Below are 20,289 nucleotides of genomic sequence, written 5' to 3' on the forward strand. Positions count from 1 at the left end.
GCTTCCCACAGCAAATGTCCTAAAACCCCATGTAACTTCACCTGGGTTAACACAAAGAAATATGCTAATATTGTGATTATATTTCTTTTTAAACCTCTGGCATGCATGTAAATGACATAAGTTGGGGGAGAAAAATCCAGCTTTATAGAGTGACTCTTCTGTATTCTGCCTATACCTAAGACACCACAGCAAGGGGCGTAACAGAAAGCAGAAGAAAGATTTGCAGCTCAGTGAGCCTGGGCTAGGTCTACCCGTAAGTGACTGTCATTGATCTGGGGGTCAATGTGGCTTCTTGTTGGGAAGAGGTCACTAGCTTTCTACATTTTACATTAGATTTCTCTTTAACATAAAGGCAGACCACAGTGGATACTTATCATACAGTCTTTTTATGGAAATAGAAGGAGTTCAAAAGGAATTTTCAGGGGTGTTTTCAGAAATATGAAATAGCAACAGGGAGCAGTGCCCTCATCTCCAGACCATTGATAATACTAAAACACAAGCAAAGTTGGGGCTGTGAACATGTTATGATAACAAACAGTGAACATTAAAACTCTGGCTCTGTCAAGTTGAAATTTCCCATTTCATTCCAGTTTTTGTGTCAGCTTTGCAATAATGCTTCCCTCTTCTTTTTAACAACATGCTGTTTCTGGAAGTGCTGTTTCCATCGCACTGGAGTTTCTTTAGCCAGGGTGAAAGGCATTGATGCAGTGTCCTCTGAGATCAAAGTTTGTATCCACAGAACAACGTTGAGGCTGACAGTTCATGCGGGTTTGCTGTTTTCTCTCGATTTTGACCGGATGCATTGCAGTGAGAATGCAGGTCCAACTCCGCCAGCGCTTTCTTGCAGCAGTGGTTGCTGACAGTGTTGATGCAGATACTGATTTAGAAGCATACGGACTGCATCCAAAACCACATTTCAAGCAGATCAGCAGCACTTGATCAGATGATAAGATCAATTTTGGCTGATATTGAAAAGCTCTGATAATATTATCCATTATTCAGCCTACCTAGTCCCTGGCAATCGATTCTAAAATCGACAACTTTCATTCCAGAATTTTTACAAAGGGCAAGTGCAAAACGATCAGGCGTTTTCCAACCTGACGACATGAGGCTGTTATATTAAAATGGCTTGTAAAACAGGAAACCACAGCAGCACTTCAGGTATGTTGTCCCTTGCCTGGCTGGCATCAGTTCATCCGCACCACTGATGTCACTAATAGGTACAAAGAGTGCAGGATCTATATTGTCCTGTCTGCAGAGAAAGGGAGGGAAAACAGGGAAGGTGACTGAGCATGAGTGCCTTGGTGAACTGTACTACGTGATGTGAGGTTGGGAGTATTCAATGGCTATTGCAGTGCACGGTGCATCATAGATAGAGCAATGATTTTGGCTCTCTAGCCTATTGAAAGGCAGTAAAGAAGCTCCTCTTCCCTTTAAGACTGTTCGGTAATCTCAGAATTTTTCAGTAAAGTTACAACCTGTGTGTTGCTCATTTCAGAGCTATTTACCGCAAGGAAACACCTAAGAATTAAATTTTTAGGAGCTTCATTCACAGCCACATGATAGAAGATTTGAATCCAGAGATTTTTTCTAGCAAGAGTTGAACATACTTGCCAAATGCTTGCCAAAATTGCCAACTGCTTGCTTCCTGCTTGCTTTGTGGCTTCAAGGAAAGCTGCTGCTGCCTGTGCATGGACCTTATATATGAATACTTTCAGGAAAAAAGTCTTTTTGTAGCCTGGTTCTTGGAAAGTAAGTAGGAAAATAATAGCCGCCAACCTGATCTGAAGTTGCTCTAGTCTTTTACTCATGATGCCTGCAAAACTTTATTGTGATAGCATCCTGGGTTATCAGTCCTAGCACTTTTCTACATGTGAAATTTGTAGCTGACAGTAAATACACATGCCCATCATCCAGCATCCAACTGCCTCTTCCATCCAAAGGAGGCTGAATATGCAACAGTTTTCATTAAGTACAGTTACCAGTACCAAAAAGAAATTATAAACGGTAGTCTGTGAAGGCACAAAGCTCAGAGCAGGTGGCCAGAAGAGCGTGGTGAGTCCTGCTGTGCAGCTGGAGCATGATGGGGGTTTTCAGAAGCACAGTGCACCGCCACTCTCCTCAGGTCTGCAGTTCTTCTCTCTGGGAAACAAAACCAGTTATGCATCTATTCAAACACTTATGTTGCCACCTATTGAACTCTGAAATTGAATGACTTTTTTTCCCCCGCTGTACTAGGGTCACCAAAGGAACCACGGGGCTGCTGGAGCCAGTTCTGCCAGCTGAAGTTCTTCAGAAAAACACACCACCTCCACAGTAGAGGTGCGGTCCGATTCCCATTGCGTGCACTGTGAACCTGAGCAAATGCCATCAGCTTCTCTCACCGCTTTAGTTCACTGGCTCTCAGCCTTACATGAGCTGAGACAGGAACATAAGGCTCATAAAGAAATACGGTTACGGGGGATGGAGGAATATACTGGTAACAGTGGTAGATACTGCATGCATGAGACACATGCATACAGGGAGCTAAGTAGGCTTTGAAGGGGTTTATTTTGTTTCCTCTTAGTTGTTCCATTGCTGGTTTCATTTTTTTTCTTTCTTGCAGGGGTGGGAACCTTCCATGTCTATTCAGATTTAATAGTTGAAGCATAATATTTCTCAGACAGTAATGTATGTAGGTCACTGGTACTCCCCTTAGTGCTATAAACTTTTTGCTTCCTCCCTAGTGGGAGAGCTGTTCAAAATGAAGGCAGCAGAAGTTGTGTTCCCAATGTTGGAGAAACATCTTGCTAAATGACATCAACTAATTTTCACCACTTAGTGGAAAGCAATAAAAAACTTTTCTTTGCACTCACAGGAGATAGCCTTTAGCAAAATGTTTGTATCCTCCTGAAAATCTGAGAGACAGAAGTGCTTTATTCAGGTTTCAAAACTGGAAATGGAAGATCAGAAAATACAGATGCCTCCTCTTTGATCATACCTTACGTTAGGTGGTTGGCCCTCACGGGTGAGCTGTTATAAAGCTAACTTCCAGAAAGAAAGCTTTTAAGGGCATGCTGATGGCCAAATTCCTTATCTTGCAATTTTGCATCTCTCAGATCAAAATGGATCTCTTTCCTAACTCCTTTGCTAAGCCGTAGCTACGAGAGTTAATTTTGTTTGAAGAAAGCGGAGAAACTTCTGGAGAGACCAAATGAACCCCAGTCCATCTGAGCAATAGCAGATAAGAGCAGGTCAGGACCATTATGCACCTCTGCTTAGGCGTCAGGTGCAAGCCATTCCTTTGGTCCTGTTTTCAAAGGCACACTAGTTCTACTTTCTTTGGCTTTGTTTCAGAGTCCATTAAAATGTGTCCATGTTTCTATGCTGCAGTTGCAAATCCTTTCCAAGAGGATTTCATAAACACTAATTCATCATAAATTGATTAATTAATGTTTATATCTGAAGGATGTCCCTGTGAAAAGTTATAACGTGTTAGCATTTAGCTAAACAGATTTAGCTGCACTCTTTTCCCTTTGATCACTTCTTTATAATGGAGATCTGTGCTTTCATTGGATATGAACTCTTCATCTGAAATGTCTGGGCTTCTGTATCTGCAAATGGATCACAATGATGTACATATTTGGGGGGAAGAAAAAAAAAGTAATATTAGAGGCCTTAAAGATTTAGAAATGTTACCCTATCTTCTTTAGCTTTGTTGAATGACAGATAGGCATGTGATAGCATAAATCTTCATGTGTAATATAGGTTGTGAAAACGGCATGCATCATACAGTATACAGATGGGGGGTGAACTGAAATTGCACTCATAACCTTATTTCGGGCATTTCCTTGTCTGTGAATGCTTGATATTGGCATTTTGGTTTGAGGAGGAAGTCTCGCATATTTCACAAATGAGATGGGGGCAGGAGCGGTTTCATCACGTGCCATCACGGTGGTACAGGCAGCTGTCGGGGCTGGGGGCTGTATTGCTGGTGCTGGAATAGCATCATTGCTATTTATTCATTCATTCATTCATTCATTCCAGCAAACTGGGTGCTGGAATAGCAGCACTGGCACCACTGTCTGTGAGGACCGGGCTAGATCAGGACGGGACGTACACTTTGGTGCTTAGGGTGGCTTTGCCATGAAGCTAAGAAAATGACAAGAGCCTGTGCATAGGTGTCTACCTGCGAGCCATGTGTCTAGGCTCCTACCAGGGCAGTGGAGGATGGTTCACTTGCCTTGCACATACACTATCTAGTGCCACTTGAGGTGTCTTAGTGCACTTTGCCTGACCTCCAGCAGTTGGTCTGGAAGGCCTCAGATCTCCCATAGATCCTTTATTATATCCACCCGAGCTGTTGCAGGGTATCTGAGACATCCCCATGGGGATGGTGGATACAACCCAGAGCTAGCTGCAGATCCTTGCCCTTCTGCAAGGACACCTGTGAGCCAGACAGGACAGCCTGGGGTCTCTAAAATGGCTCTAGACACCTCTGCTTAGGCAAAAGATCCATGCCTGGGAGTCTACCTGAAGTACAACGACTCTCGCTGCTCAACTGACTGAACCCAGCATCTCTCTGGCAGCGTTGGAGGAGTGCTGACAGCAGAGGACCTGGTCTCCGGAGAGTGGGCCACCCTTGGGACAGGTGAAGATGGCTGCAGTGTCCGCCACTTCCTTGCCTCTGCTCTCCTCTCCCTCCAGCCAACACCATCTCCCCCCCTCCCCAATTTCTTTGGCCCACTCAGCTTCCATTCCCCAGGCTTTTTTGTAGCAGCCTCACAGCTTCAGGTAAAGTCCCCAGGCATCTCTTCCCTTGCCCCCCATCTCCTTACTCAGCCCTTTCATACCTCCCTGCTCCCTGCTCTGCTCCTCCAGGCCCCCTCCCCAGTCACTCCCATGCTCCTCTCCCCTCTCTACCCCTGCCCCGGTGCTCCCCGCATCTCGCTAAGACCCCCGCACCCTGCTCTGCCCGCTCTCTGTGTGGACCTGCCCGGATCCCCAAACGCACCCTCAGGTCGCACGTGTCTGTACGACACAACTCAGCTGTGACAAATATGAGCTAAACCCTGTGTGGCACAGGTGGAGCAAAGCGACAACCAGAGACGGAGAGACAGGGCAAAACCAGACCTCCATCTGTTCGTGTATCCAGTCCAGGAAGGAGGTGGTTCGGCTGTAGACGCCCGGCTTGTTCTTTTCTGCACAGCCCACTCCAAAGCTGGTAGTCCCCACCAACTTCCAGATACTCGTATCTTCGCAGGCTAAAGGGCCCCCACTATCTCCCTGGAGGACAAAGAATTAAAACAAACGTCAGTGCCGCAGAAAAGGAGGGGAACGTCTATTTGGGGGGTAGAAGGAGAGGCATAGTCCAGTAATTCAGTCTCCTGTTTCTGCTCTGTTCTGGGTCCTGGGAAAAGCATGTGTTTACAGCAGAAGTTGGAGACTTCTTAGAGATGTGTATTAGATCATATTTCTCTTTCCCCAGTTACAGTACAACAGAAGCAACACTGAAGCCTGCTGTTAGACAACATTTAGGTGCTGGGGAGTGTGCCTGTCCTGCAGGCAGGGCATCGCTAACCTGCAGTCTCCATGCCATGGTCTTGGTCTCTCACAGCTGCTTCTCTCAAAAAGCTCCTAGCTATTGAGCTGAGCTGAGCCCAGGGTTGCAACAAGAAGCTCGCACCCCACCTCCTTCCCTGCCTGCTCCTGCATGCAGTCTCGCACACTGCTTTTCTGGCCCTTCCCAGACAGTTTGCTAAGCAGATTCAACTCACTGGACTCGCATCTAAGTACTAAAAACTCTCAATTTATTTTGCTGGGGCAGTTTCCTGCCCTATGAGCTTCAGAGCCAGCACAACAACAGAAGAAAAGGGAATTTGGAACAAGCTTCTCCCTTTGGCGAGTAGGGCTCATTTTGTCACTTGGAGCCATCTGCTGAGCGTGCTGCCTTTGGGCAGCTCTCCCAGGCATAGTGACGTGCTGGTGCCGGGTACCTTGCTGGGGGGGGGTGTGCAAACAGGTGTTTAAATGAAGATCTACGCACCTAATGCCTTTGCTTTGTCCCGTCCCATGCATAATTGGGACTGAGAAAATCTGGAAACATGAAGTTCCTCCCCAGCCCTTGCTCTTCATCCATGACTAGCTAGGTGAGCCCACATTAGTGTGTATGGGGATGAGAGGTGGCACAAGGTGGGCGCCATCATGTCGCTGACAGTGACTTTGAATCATCACCACCCTGTGTTGTGAAGGAGCCTCTGATCCATTGCTGCTATGAACCCCTCTCCCCCAGAGACGTTACCAGTCCCCTGAGTTACTCAAACACCTCTCCCTTTTTGCCTTCCCCTGCCTCACTCTACTCTTTCCAAAATCACACGCTTCTGCTTCTCTATAGATATATGCTTTGGCTGATTTTCACCACGGGGTTTCTACACCTTTCAGGTCTCCGAAGCTGCTCACAGTGCAGTGCAGTGCAGTGCAATTCAGTGCAGTGCAGAGGCCACAGCCAGGGCAAAGAAAGGATGGCACCGTGCTGTAGCACATGCAAGAAATTAAACAATATCTTAAGTAAATTTGGCTCCAGCAGATATGGTCCACAGAAGAAATACAAGAAGGGAATTGCAGCATATGAATGCGTGCACAGTCAGTGATCGATATTCATGGTAAACAGAGTAAATGGCACAAAACTAAATGTTTGCCCAAGAAAAGTCTGGGAGTGCCTTCTGATAACTTATCACTCATGTTTTTCCATTGCTGCTGTTAAAGAGCACCGTTGCAGTTTGGAAACTTCCATACCTGGCAGGTGTCTACCCCTCCCTTTAGGAAACCGGCACAAAGCATTGAAGGAGTTATGATCCCACCGTAGACATCCCTGTGATTGCAAATTGCATTAGAAATCAGAGGAACACCTGCATAATTCATGGTGTCAGATGTATCACCTGTTAAAAAAGAAACAAACAAACAAAAAACCAAAGAAATACTACCCTTGAAACTAACCTCTAATTATAAACAGAAAATATTTTAGTATATGAAGAATTGGCAAGCACAGGTGAAAGAAATAGGGTTTAAATGAGAACATACAAGTAAGGCAACTAGGTGTCTCATCATTTACAGAACCCAGTAACTAGCGACTCTGTAGAGCTGTGGATTATCACAGTGTATAGTATAAAGCTGCACATTATATGTTTGTACTTCAAACTAGACAATCAATGACAGTAATGAACTTAAAAGCTAGTTGGACACTGTCTTCAATACTAGTGCCAAAATTTGTTTCAAATGTATCGCCTGTTCTGTTAGTCAACAGATCATCTGCAAACATCTGATTTATTTTATAAATATTTATTTTGTTTTATTCAGAGTCTGAATGAATCATTTCTACAAATGGGAGCATTTGCGCACTGTCTATTGTCAATTGATAGCTGACTTTTTATGAGGTAAACCTTGCTTTCATTTTTTTCCCACCTTTCACTATTATCTGTAGGTCAGGTAACATACTGTTGTTGTTCTCTGAACAACGGGAATACGTTAAATGAGACGAATTAAGAATGATAAAAAATAATGACCTGAGAATTCAAGCATTTTCACATGAAAGGGATTCAGTATATATTACTGATTAACATGACCTGTGAGTCATGGTAAAGAAAAAAAGAATTCCCTTTCCTTTGTGAGTTCAATCCAGTTGGCGGCCGGTCACAAGTGGTGTTCCCCAGGGCTCAGTATTGGGGCCAGTTCTGTTTAATATCTTTATCAATGATCTGGATGAGGGGATCGAGTGCACCCTCAGTAAGTTTGCAGACGACACCAAGTTGGGCGGGAGTGTTGATCTGCTCGAGGGTAGGAAGGCTCTGCAGAGGGACCTGGACAGGCTGGATCGATGGGCCAAGGCCAACTGTATGAGATTCAACAAGGCCAAGTGCCGGGTCCTGCACTTCGGCCACAACAACCCCATGCAGCGCTACAGGCTTGGGGAAGAGTGACTGGAAAGCTGCCTGGCAGAAAAGGACCTGGGGGTGTTGGTCGACAGCCGGCTGAACATGAGCCGGCAGTGTGCCCAGGTGGCCAAGAAGGCCAATGGCATCCTGGCCTGTATCAGCAATAGTGTGGCCAGCAGGAGCAGGGAAGTGATCGTGCCCCTGTACTCGGCACTGGTGCGGCCGCACCTCGAATACTGTGTTCAGTTTTGGGCCCCTCACTACAAGAAGGATGTTGAGATGTTGGAACGTGTCCAGAGAAGGGCAACGAGGCTGGTGAGGGGTCTGGAGAACAAGTCTTATGAGGAGCGGCTGAGGGAGCTGGGGTTGTTTAGCCTGGAGAAAAGGAGGCTGAGGGGAGACCTCATTGCTCTCTACAACTACCTGAAAGGAGGTTGTAGCGGGGTGGGTGTCGGTCTCTTCTCCCAAGTAACTGGCGAAAGGACGAGAGGAAATGGCCTCAAGTTGCGCCAGGAGAGGTTTAGATTGGATGTGAGGAAAAATTTCTTTACTGAAAGAGTAGTTAAACATTGGAACAGGCTGCCCAGGGAAGTGGTTGAGTCCCCATCCCTGGAAGTATTTAAAAGACGGGTAGATGAGGCGCTTAGGGACATGGTTTAGTGGGCATGGTGTTGTTGGGTTGATGGTTGGACTCGATGATCTTGGAGGTCTCTTCCAACCTTAATGATTCTATGATTCTATGATTCTGTTATTCACAGATCCAATTTCTACATCATGCAACCTGCCTGAAAATGCATACATGCTTTCTCTGAAAAAATGGATGGTTGATTCTTGCATTCATGCTGTGCTTTCTACGCTTGAAGTTATAAAGGACACAGCCTGTTCAACCGAGGCCGAGTACAACATTGTGGACAGTGTTGCTGTCTACATGCCATTTTCAACCTTTTCACAGAGTGTACCCATCCATTCCTTGTGATAAGGGTTTGTACAGCACTTTTGCAGCTCAGGGTGAGCATAAAATTTAGGAATATGTCTTCTTTCCCTGCCCAGATATTCCAGAAAATTTAATGTTGAACAATGCTCCAACCAAATCCTGTATTTACTGTATGTGAAATGTTTTCATGTAGTGCAATCAACAGCAGACCATTTAAAATACCTCCTTCCACAGTTGCTCCCCATCCTGATACCCAACACATTTTCCCTTCTGGGAACTGTTCACCAAAATTAGGCAGACAAATTGGCTCTATGTGACCTATTTAAAAGAAAAGAGAGAGAATTGCTTTTAAAATTTAGAAAAAAATTGTATGCCTCAGTAAAACTTGAGGATTTGGCTTGCAGTGAACTCGTTATGAACACCGCCCACTCCCCACATAAATAGCCTGGCAGTTCTGCAGGTCTTTTGTCTTATAGCCAATACCTGAGGTTTGAAACAATACCTACACCAGGCCTAACTAGTTTCAAGTATGAAGCAACAGAAGGAGGTGTTGGCAGGTCAATAAACTGAAGAATGAGCAAACAAGAAATGCATCACGTACGCAGCTGACGGGCAGATCAGAGGCCCCACGGCATGCTGCTTGGGCAGAGAAATGGCCTTGGCTAACCACAGCACGACTGCATGGCATCTCCTAACAGGTTTTGTGCAGCAGCACGTACAAAGAGCCGTGCGTGCACATCTGTGCGGAGCCATTACTGTTCTTGACAGCCTCCCAAACTTATTCCCGAGCAAAAGAAAACATCACTAGCTGAGATATAAACCAGAACAAAACCAAGTTTAATTTTCATTCGAAGTGGAAGTTTAAAGTATTTCAAGAAAATTGATTTAGGAACTGAAAATCTAGATGCATCAGAGAGAGCCAGCTCCCCTTTGCAGAGAGCTCACAGTGATTAGGAGGTATTGGCAGGTGATCAGTTAAATTCATACAATATTATTACACATTATTTCAATTCACTAACTGTGTCAGCTGTAGGTAGCATCCTGCTGAGAAAATAAAAGTAGTTTTAATTTAAAACCATCGTTATATTTGAATTGCCTTTTCTTCTCTTTGAAATTTAAGCTTTGGACACTGCTGGATCTCCCTATACTCACAAAAGGGACACGATAAAAATCTCTGTGACCTCCAAGTAAAATGAGGTGGGGCGTTTGTTTTAGATAGGAAAAATATTTAGAAAGAATAAAGTTAATGTTTGCCTATTATTAAATGCCTTCAGTAAGCCAATACCAGAATGGACTGGGAACATTTTGCAGAGCCCTGTGACCACGCTGTTGCTCTCTGTGCCTGGATATCGAGTACAGAGTTCCTGATACTGAGGCCAGGGGGTTTCTGCCGGTGTGGTATGAACAGGGATCGCTGCCTTGCCATCACAGCAGCAGGCTGGCTACATCTACGCTGCACATCTCTCATTGCTTTTAGAGGCGGTGGGGATGCACTCGACTGTCCTGGGTCAGGCATAGGGTGCCAACAGAAATTTCCCTGTCTGTACTAGGAAAGACCCTTCTCACTTTTAGCTAGAAAGGTGAGAAAGTCAAGTGAAAGCTAATAGAAAGAATTACCATTGAGAGCAAGCGGTGCTGCCAGTTTCATCAGTGCTATATCATTTCCCATTGTCTTGGGTTTATAATTTCGATGGTATATAATTTTTTCCACTGAATATGGGTGAACCTGGGTGTCTTGCTGAGTCACAAAACCAACCTGCACACTCCATGAGCTTGGCAAGTACAGGCTGAAACGAAGAGGTAGGAGAGAGTGAAAAACCTTCAAGAAAACCCTCAGGTTTTCTAGTTGTCTCCTGAGCTTACAAACCACATAAAACTACAGGCCAATAGCTACAGTTTGCTGTACTTGCTTACCTATCTATTAATATTGGCTATGTTTTGTGTCTAATTTCAAAAAATATAGAAAGGGTGACTAATCTTAGTAACACACTGGGTCACCGGTATATTTCCTGTGCAGCTTTCCACAAAAATATGAGAGTTTTGCATTGGCCTACCTGTCTGTTCTCCTATGTGACCCCGCAGCAGTCAATGCTGCTGCCTGGCACACCTGTGCTCAGCCACTGGGCTAGCTCAGCGGCCCTCGTGGCAAGGCGTTTTCAAGGGAGAGGCTTTCCTTCTAGAAGGTGCTTCTGCCCCCGGTTCACGAGCAGCCACATCTTTCGGCCTCCAGCACACGAGCAGCTCCTCTTCTCTTGGCTTCAGCCCACCGGGCTAGCAGTGTGTTAGCGGGAGTGCTGGGAAAAGGCTCCAGGGATGTGGGTTGTGTTGCCAGCTCCCATCCCCATCAGCCTTTGAACACACCACAACCAACTGGCTTGTGGGGGACAGAGCTAAGAACAAAAGTCCTAAAATATTTAATTCCTAAGTAACTATTTTTATGGCAACACAGGACTCTAAACAGGATCTAGGAGTGGGATTTGTCTGTCCCATCTCTTCTCTCCACTGAGCATAAAAAGATCCTACAGGACTTGCTCAGAAGCAGGCATCCGTGTTCTGGGTGCCTAAAAGTGGTCAGACAAATCCCATCTTAGCTGTCTAAATGTCTTTGGTGAAAGTGGCCTGGACTTTGTAAGAGTGAGAAGAGCTCTCCTGCACTATTAGCAACAAACAAGACTGCAAAACCAGACAATAAATAAGAGAGAGGGCTATGTTTATAATTACACAAAGAAGAGGAGTCTAAATAACTGTTTAGCATCTATTTACAACTCAAAGACTACTTGAACAGCATAAAAAGGAGCAGTGAGTATGTGGTAAAGGGCACTAAGCACAGTACAACTCACTAACTACCACTGATTGATCCTGTCAACTTGAAAAGGATTGTGTAATTTATTTTGGAGCTCCAGAGTACCAGAGCAGCCACGTACAAATTCCTCCTGAGCTGTTAACTTACATGCAATGTACAGAAATTGCAGATCGGGATACCTAAACTCTAGCACTTAAATGTTGTTTTAAGCTGATTTCCCAGGAAGCTGGGAGTGCCCAGAATATCTGAAAACCGGGGCCCCTGGTTTGGACCACTTCTTGGGGAGACTTTTTTTCAATAAAGACTTGCACTTGTGCGAGAAGAGAGAGAGATGGTTTCAATGTTACGGAGCAAGCCCATGAAATAAGGATAACCCACTCTCTCCTGCAGTTTATTTTTAAGAGAAAGCATGGTGCTTTAGCCCTCCTCTGTAGTGACCCCACACACAGACCTGATGCAAGAGGGGTCAGTGGACACCCCGAGCAAGAGGATTTAGGGACTTACTCATAGACGCAGTGGGCGGCCGTGATGATCCAGCGCGGGGTGATGACAGACCCTCCGCAGAGGTGGTGCCCGTGGAACTGCAGGCTGACCTGCCAGGGCCACTGCTGGGGGGAGGATGCGTTGCCCCCCACGATCCGTGGCCCGTAGCTGGCCCGCGTCCCGCACGCTGCCAGAAAGCAAAGGTTATGGTCCGCGGAGGAAATGCAGGCATGTTCTTGGTCACCTTCACCCCCTCTACTCCCAGCCTTGCTGAGGCTGGGAGGTCTCTGCAGCAGGACCATCCCCCTCCCCATGGCCCACATCTCGGGCTGTGGCTGCCCTCAGAGGTTTCTCTTCCTCTCTCCCATCCCTGCAGCACTCTGCCTGGCAGTCGGTATGGGGGGCTGCGGGGCTCACATCTTCTCCCCTGCAGACGTAGTGCTCAGCTGAGCTGTAACACCCGTTCTGCCCTCCTTAAATGCACAGGGTCCCAGGGGCCCACATAGTCAGGCTGAAGCATCTCCTCTCCCCTGGTGATTATTTTGCTGTTGGTTTTTGACTTTTCACATCCCGATCTGAAAACTAGCTGACATGGAGAGGTGTGGGATGAAAGTTCAAATGTTAAGACAGAATTTCCGTTTCCCTGCCAAGATGGCAAAGAGTTGGAATTACAGTATCAGTCCACGGACTCAACTCACAATCCTTAAACATCTACTTTCTACTGTGATTCTCACCAAAACGCTCCTGCTACCTGATGCTCCCAATCTGCCCTCCCAGCCTATTCTCACTTTCTGGAATTCTTTTAAATTTTATATAAGAAATATATTTTTTCTTTGGTGTGATAAACTGATGGTATAGTATGCCCTGAGTACACAATTCATCCCAACTCTTGCCGTGCAGTGGATGAAGAAGGACAGTTTCTGATTTTATTTTCACTTTTCCTGATTCTTACCCAAACATTTTAAGATGATCACATTGCCAGAAGTGCATTCCTCCCTAAGGTGAAAAGACAGTGCAGTATTAGTTCCAATTCACAAACACTGGGTGTTTTTTCAATATTGTGTCATCTTCCTGTACAGCTGTGTGCACATAAATGTAAGTAACTCATATACTAAAAGAGGTACAAAGTCATGTACTCATCCAATCTACTTAGGGCACTTAGCTGAAATACTTAAGTTAGGAGCTTAGACACCATCAGGAGCCTACAGACCATATGCTGCCCTGCTGAAGAGTGGTTCACTCTTCCGCGAGGGGAGGCTCATCAGCAATTTTCAACATGTGATCTGTAGTCTCCTTGGATCCATAGCTTACTTCTCAGTGAAAGGTAACTAAGAAAAACAAGCAATTGTCAGGAGGAAGAAATGGACCATAAAGGGTTCATAAGCCCACTGGGAAATACCTAGGGACCTGTAAGCTGAAACAAACTGCTTCACAATGGAAAAAGATAAGTGCCTGGTGTCTATCCATTTGCAAAAAAGGTATCATGGGACAAATAGGCCTTTCAAATAGCTCATTTTAAAGCCTTTGTTGATTTAAATGGGCCTTGGACCAGGCTTTTAATTCTTATTCCAGCCAGACTGCTACTGAACCTTGGTCTATGACGCATAACACCACCAACCACTTAGGAAGCACTACATGCCTGAAAAAATAGGCAACAATCTCGAACTATTAGTAATTCTCCTTCTATTGATTGCTCTCTTTCTGTCAGGATGAACAAGCTGAGGCATACCTGAGGTTGGTTGCGTTGTGCAGGGATGTCACTTGATCAGCTGATAACCAGTGGCTGAGGGATACGAAATGTCTTTGAAACTGTTTTTCGACTGCAGCCACGGGGAGGTAACCTGAACTCACATAACTGCAAATAAACCATAAACACAGCTTCCTCAGACAGCATTTCAGTAATCTGTTTAAATATTTCAGTGGTTCTACTAATGAAAACCCAGTGTAGCAACCACAATAATCGGATTCTGACACCTGATAGAGAAATCCTATCCTCCCCAAGAAATGCTTCTTATAACATGCACATATTTTTGCCATCATCATGTGTGGAAGTCACACATGCTGAGAGGCATTTAACTGGCAGAGAAAGTAAATTTTAATTCTAATATTGCAATAAAGCTTTTATTGTAACTGGTTGGCACATTTCCTGAAGCACTAACAAGCTCATTGTCTCCTTTTTCTAGAGTTATGTTTTGCAGCAGGGAGGATGAATAATTTGTAATTTTTTCTTGTCTTCTTTGTTGAATAATTGAGATGTATTTTATCCTAAAGGCAACAAGAATCTATTCAAAAAAGCTTTATACTGCTAACTGTAATGTGCAGAAATCAGAATTACACCACTGTAAGAAATAACAGAGCTTCATTGCAAGTCGCAACTTCAAACTCTTTCTCAATTGTGTAAAAGTTTGTGACAGAAATGGTGCTTTTTCAGGAATTGGACCAATCCAGTAAGAACCACCTCACCAGGTTCTTCTCTAATTGTGAGGTGGACCTTAGTTCCTAACAGATGTCATGACATGACTTGTGTATACAATTTTCCTACAGAGGAAGTAAAAGAAATGGAAAATGCTCCTATGCTTTTAGTGCCTCTCTGATGGGCTGTAAGCTACTAGAGAGACAAATAAGATTCAGGCACCTGCACCCCATAGGGAAGATTTAACTAACCCATTGTATTTAGCCATCATTCAGGATTTTTAGGAGCAATAAATGGTATTTACAGAGCACAAGTATTCAGGACTATTTCCCACATCATCCCAAATCTCCTCAACCATATCATTCACAAAGGTGGATTGTTAAGTCCTTTTTTCTTTTAAAGCACAGACTAATACAAGGTTTCATTAGTAAGATTGAAAACCTCAGAGTTTGCTCAAAATGCCAAATAAAATTTCTTGCATTTTGTGTTCACACCTTGAGAAACCCAGGTGTTTGCAGGTAGTATTTCCATACTCTGCTTTCCAGTCGTCAGAGCAGACCGTTCGCCAGGATCCAGAAGTGAACACTTGTAGCACTGCTTTCTTGCCGCTCAACCTGACTTTGAGATTCAGGAGAAGAAGAGCCTGAGTGAGTTGTGAAGAAGAACCACCAGGTACACAACAGGTACACAACAGCGTCAGTGCACCACTGTGGCATCCACATTTCTCGGCTCACTGAGTTTTTACTACTTGTCTTTTTCATCACTTGGATCCTTTGACAGAATTTTCTGTGCTTTTTTTTTTTCCCCCCTTAAGGAAGGGAACCAAGGTATGCTGAGCTAGAACAGCCAGAAGAAAAGTCTGTGCTCATGGGCATGAAGAGGGGATGCTAGCTCTAATACAGATGGAGAAAGCTGCCTTGCCCTTCAGTGAGCCTAAGCAAGTCTTGCTGATTGCAGTGAGTTGGAACTGCAGATGCTTGGTACCGAGGAAACCTACGATCAACATAAGTGAAGAAGGGTGGTTGGCACCTCCTGTGCTGGACAGCACAGTCAGAGAGGTGGATGAACTTGCACCCAGCTGCCCCTGGGCTCCCATGGAGTTTCCTACCTGCTTCCCTCTGCTGAAATGGGGCTGGCGTGCCTGGGCTGATGAGTGTGTAAAGGCTGGAGAGAGGAGAGATGCACAGGTTGGGAGCTCGGCTTTCAAGGACTCCCCTCCCCACACCAGCCTGGCTGTGCTCAGCACAGCCCTTCCTCATGGGTGGCTCTTCAACGCCAGCCTGGCCGCAGGGCTGAGCCGCCTCGTGGAGCTAGCACTGCTGCAAGCTGTGCTGCCTCCAGCCAAGAGACCGACGGGGAAATACTGCAGGAGGCCCAGGTACAGAGCCATCACGCGTGGTCCCTTCATCCTGCACGTCGCCATGTCCTCCTCACCCCTGCACCCCGCATCACAGCCACTGCTGGGGTGCAGGGCCCTGGATGAGCAGGAGACACCCGGACCTGGGAGAGGGCATGTCTACATGGTCTTCCCCGGGAGAAGGGAGGCCACGCATATGGGTCACTGCTGGAGAGGGGGTTCCCACAGGTGCCCATGGGCCAGTGTTACGGCATTGCAGAGGCAGACAAGAAAAGCAGGCGTATTGCCCACAGGCTCCACAGAGGCCTGAAGCCTCCCTGGGGAAAACACGCCAAAGGTTGAAAGCATTGTGTGGGGCTAGCTGGGGCCAAAAGCTCATGGTTCTTGTCATTCCTCAGACTGCACAGAGGGAAAGCTGTGCTGCCTCCTTACCTGTAGGTACAGGAGTCAGAATTACAAGTGCACTGATCTAAAAATCAGTTATTCTGTTTACTAATATTAAAGTAGTTTCCCTCCAGTGGCTGCAAACACCACAGTCATCTTCCATAGCACAGGACAGGGAGGGACCATTTAACGACCCTGTGATGCCCAAAACCACTACAGAGAGAAACTCAGACATGGGGGCATACATTTCACTCATGAAGCAGCAAACTCCACAGTAGTCAATGCACAAAAGGCAGTGCTGATCTCTCCCGTTCCCACGTCCCTTAAGATAATAATGGGCTTTTGCAATCTTCAAAACCGACACAGTGCAACTGTGTGCCAATGAATACCGAGAGTGCTATGTATACACACCATAATGCAGTGATGCTATACCTTGCAGGCAGGTGAAATGCTAGCAGTCAAATAGCATCTAGACTTCTAACGGAGAAACATGCCCGATACGGCAGAGCAATAGTCAGCAATCATCACATCTATCTTAAGAGCAGTTTGATTTCTCGTAAACTGTAAATCAGTACCTCAGAGAGATTGCTCCTCTGAGATGGTGATTTAGATAATCCATCAGTCTCTATCTTTCTTGTCTCACCCAAACTCTTTCCAACATGCATTTCTTGATAACATGCCAGATGCTACAGGAGGAGGTAGGAGGGATTTATAATCAAATTTAAATTACCACATCCGTACTCATCCTCCCCTTCTTTACAGTTGAAGACACCATTGCACCTGGCTGATTTCTGGATACACTTAAAGGATGATCGGCAGTGAAACTTCCCAATGCAGTTGTATTGGACTAACAAGAATAAAAGAAAACAGGGTGATGAAAACACACTTGGATATTAATTTAACACTTCTGACTTCCATTATCTGGCCAGATTTCTGTCTTGCTAAGGAAAAGACAACTCCTGTACTCTAGGAACTTTTGAAATACAACCTGGAGGTTGCTACATGGTGCTGCTAAACTCATCCATTAGTAATGACTTGTAGGACGAGTCAGCCTTGCTGTCTGTGCTGACTCCTTCCCAGCTCCCTTTACCCAGTTTATGTTTCACTCTAGGGTGAGTTTCTGCCTGGTGCCTCAGCCCTTCAGCAGCAAAGCAAGGAGACCCTTGCAAAATATGGCCGGTGCACTCTCTTCCTGAGGGGATGCCTCAACCTCTCGCAAGCTTATCCTTGTTGCAGGTGTGAAGGCGCTGCTTTAGCATCAACATATTTGGCAGCTAGACCTGGGCAGGTCACACTTCCCAGTCACAACTAAACTCATTCTGTGTTTTCTTTTCCTTTGTAGAAGTTGTTTGTGATAGGGAAAAGTTCTTTAATTCTTTGAAAACAAACTTAGAGAAGTGAATTACAGGTCAAAAATATGGTGTGTGCTGCCTGAAGCCTCCCCCAGTTTCTAAACTCTTAGCTCACCACCCGAGAGGAATCGGTGAAGTTTTACTAGAGAAAGGTTTCCTGGAGCTGCGGGTTCCCCAGTGTTGTAAATATTACACCAATCCTCTCATGAGTGCCAGATCTATTTTATCCCTACATGTAAATAAAATTTAAAGCCATTACATCAACAAGATTTTTTACTTCGGCAAACAAGCCACAGTAGCAGTTTAATTCCATTCTAAGCAAAAGGCTCATGAAAAATTAAGTATTTGAATGGTTAAGCGAGAACTTAATGAATAACTAATTGTACTCACCACCCAGGCCAATGGCAACTGCTAGGATTACTGCAAGGAATAAACCACAGATATAAGGGAAGTATTTTAGGGAGATAAAAACATGGCACATCGAAGGTGGTTCGATATCTCCTAGAAACCAAACAGAGAGAACAGCTTCTGTGAAGTTAAACCAGCTTGAGTTTGCAGTGAAAAAGATTTATCTAACATTAAACTAGATGGCAGTAGTAACCCCTGCATACACTTCATGAGCTGACCTGACCTGGAGCGGTTCGGATCCCCTGGCTCAGGGGCTGAGAAGGCTCCAAGTACTTTGGAGCTGGCTGGTACTCTCAGACACCCCTTCAGCATTTGCCTCACGAGAGGTCTGAATCGTGCCCTTACAGAGCACCTGGCCTGCCCCCAGTGCAAACAAGAATATGAGCTCTAAATTTTTGTTTTCGTGGCCTACATCACACTGCAAGCTTTAGAAGTATAAGAGCACCTCTCCTGAAAACGTGAGTCCTGGAATAAAAATGAAATTCAGACCTGTTTTGTTTGTGTAATCAAACCTGTGTGCAGGGTACATCTCTGAAGACCTCAGAAAGCTCAAGTGGACTAATAAATTTTTTCGGTGGAAGTAGCAAGGAACAGACTAGTTTGAGTCTCCCCCTTACAACCGTTTCTGTCTGTCCTGACTCTTGCCGGTACCAAGCCCGCGGTCCCAGTGCTCCCTCCAGCCATAGCCCCAGCCGGACGCTGCTCTGAGCACTGTGTCTGGGACAACGGAAATCCTGGGACAAGGCCGGAGGCCACATAGCTCTGCCTCGTGCACCGGGGAGCTAAGTTCCATGCGCAATGCGTTCCTCCAGACTTGGGGTAACAGAGGCACGGGAACAAGTAAGAGGAGCCTAAAGATTCGAACAGGAGCAGGGATATTGGAAAAAGACAGGACTAGCTAGCAAACAGGTGTTCAAGACAAGAAGGAGGAAAGTCGCTGGTCCTTTTGGACTTGGAAGCAAGGTTAACTGAAAATGATAGAAAGCTAGATTTGCAAAAAACAGGACCCCTAAACTAGTCTTGAAAAATGTGGGAAGAGGTGATCTGTTCAAAGTTTTGCTATAAAGACAAGGAGAGAATTGAGCAATAGCTCAAGCCTGAGTTTTGAGTTTTCAAGGAAAAAAGGTGCATCTAAAGTTAAAACATACATCAGCAGTTATTGCTGAATACATTTCATGAGCTGGACCAGTCCTGCTCACCAACCACCTCCACAGCTGACCGCAACTTCGTGGTATTGTCAATATGGAAGACAATAACAGATTCCACTGAAAATAACGAATGGTTCACTTGTTTCAAATGCATTCTGATATACAAAAGGCAAACTATGGGAAAATAGCACACACAGCTCTGTCACGGGTACACACAGGAACTGGCAGAATTTTGTCTTCATTTTTATTTCATGCAGCTCTTCACCCCCTTATTTTTCAAGCTTTGAATTTGAGATTGGCAGACGCTTACAATCAGTCAAGGATGAGGAGTGTCTCCCAGTGCTTATAGACTCACAAGTAAATCCCAGCCTATATAGACTCTCTCAGCAGCAGCTGAGTAACTGGTTTTGGCAATGGAGTTGGTGTCTGGTATGCCAAAAATCTTGACAGCTGTAGTAGCTAATGGACTGGAAAATTAAATTACTGTCTTCATCTTTGATGCTCAGCCTGCCCCTGTTGAAGTTAATGGTTATTTTTGCCATGAAACCTATGGGAAGTAGCAAACATGCATGCTATTCCTCCAAGGCTGCTGTATTGTATATTCAGTTTTTTAATGGACCAATTTCCAGGTTGGTAAAATTTCAAATATACCATTCAAAAATGTGTCTGAAAAGTGTGAGCAAATATTTGCTATGTGGCTGAAGTGTGTGAATAATCTGTGAAAAATGCTTGCATATGCAAGTGTGCTGGTTTTGGCTGGGATAGAGTGCATTTTCTTCAGAGTAGCTGGTATGGGGCTGTGTTTTGGATTTGTGCTGAAAACAGTGTTGATAATACAGGGATGTTTTTGTTATTGCTGAGCTGCACTTACCCAGAGTCAAGGCCTTTTCTGCTTCTCACACCGCCCCACCAGCGAGTAGGCTGGGGGTGCACAAGAAGTTGGGAGGGGACACAGCCGGGACAGCTGACCCCAACTGACCAAAGGGATATTCCATACTGTATGACATCATGCTCAGCATATAAAGCTGGGCGAAGAAGGAGGAAGGGGAGATGTTCGGAGTTATGGCATTTTGTCTTCCCAAATAATGGTTATGCAC

The 20,289-nt window shown here is 45.3% G+C and overlaps 1 protein-coding gene across 1 annotated transcript in view; it reads right to left on the reverse strand.

The window, feature by feature from the left end:
• Nucleotides 1-2,121: 2,121 nt before the first annotated feature.
• Nucleotides 2,122-20,289, reverse strand: part of TMPRSS3 (transmembrane protease, serine 3) — a 22,283-nt gene continuing 4,115 nt past the window's right edge. The window contains exons 3-13 of the mRNA XM_009327989.1: nucleotides 18,027-18,137; nucleotides 17,015-17,131; nucleotides 15,038-15,161; nucleotides 13,860-13,985; nucleotides 13,083-13,126; nucleotides 12,152-12,317; nucleotides 10,462-10,631; nucleotides 9,067-9,162; nucleotides 6,775-6,917; nucleotides 5,113-5,265; nucleotides 2,122-2,142 (exon numbers count right to left, since the gene is read on the reverse strand). Coding sequence (XP_009326264.1) covers nucleotides 2,122-2,142; nucleotides 5,113-5,265; nucleotides 6,775-6,917; nucleotides 9,067-9,162; nucleotides 10,462-10,631; nucleotides 12,152-12,317; nucleotides 13,083-13,126; nucleotides 13,860-13,985; nucleotides 15,038-15,161; nucleotides 17,015-17,131; nucleotides 18,027-18,137 — 1,271 coding nt within the window. The remainder of the gene's footprint in view (nucleotides 2,143-5,112; nucleotides 5,266-6,774; nucleotides 6,918-9,066; nucleotides 9,163-10,461; nucleotides 10,632-12,151; nucleotides 12,318-13,082; nucleotides 13,127-13,859; nucleotides 13,986-15,037; nucleotides 15,162-17,014; nucleotides 17,132-18,026; nucleotides 18,138-20,289) is intronic.

The sequence above is a fragment of the Pygoscelis adeliae genome, unplaced genomic scaffold (genome assembly GCF_000699105.1).
Source record: "Pygoscelis adeliae isolate BGI_AS28 unplaced genomic scaffold, ASM69910v1 Scaffold154, whole genome shotgun sequence".
In the NCBI taxonomy this organism is placed as follows: Eukaryota; Metazoa; Chordata; class Aves; order Sphenisciformes; family Spheniscidae; genus Pygoscelis; species Pygoscelis adeliae.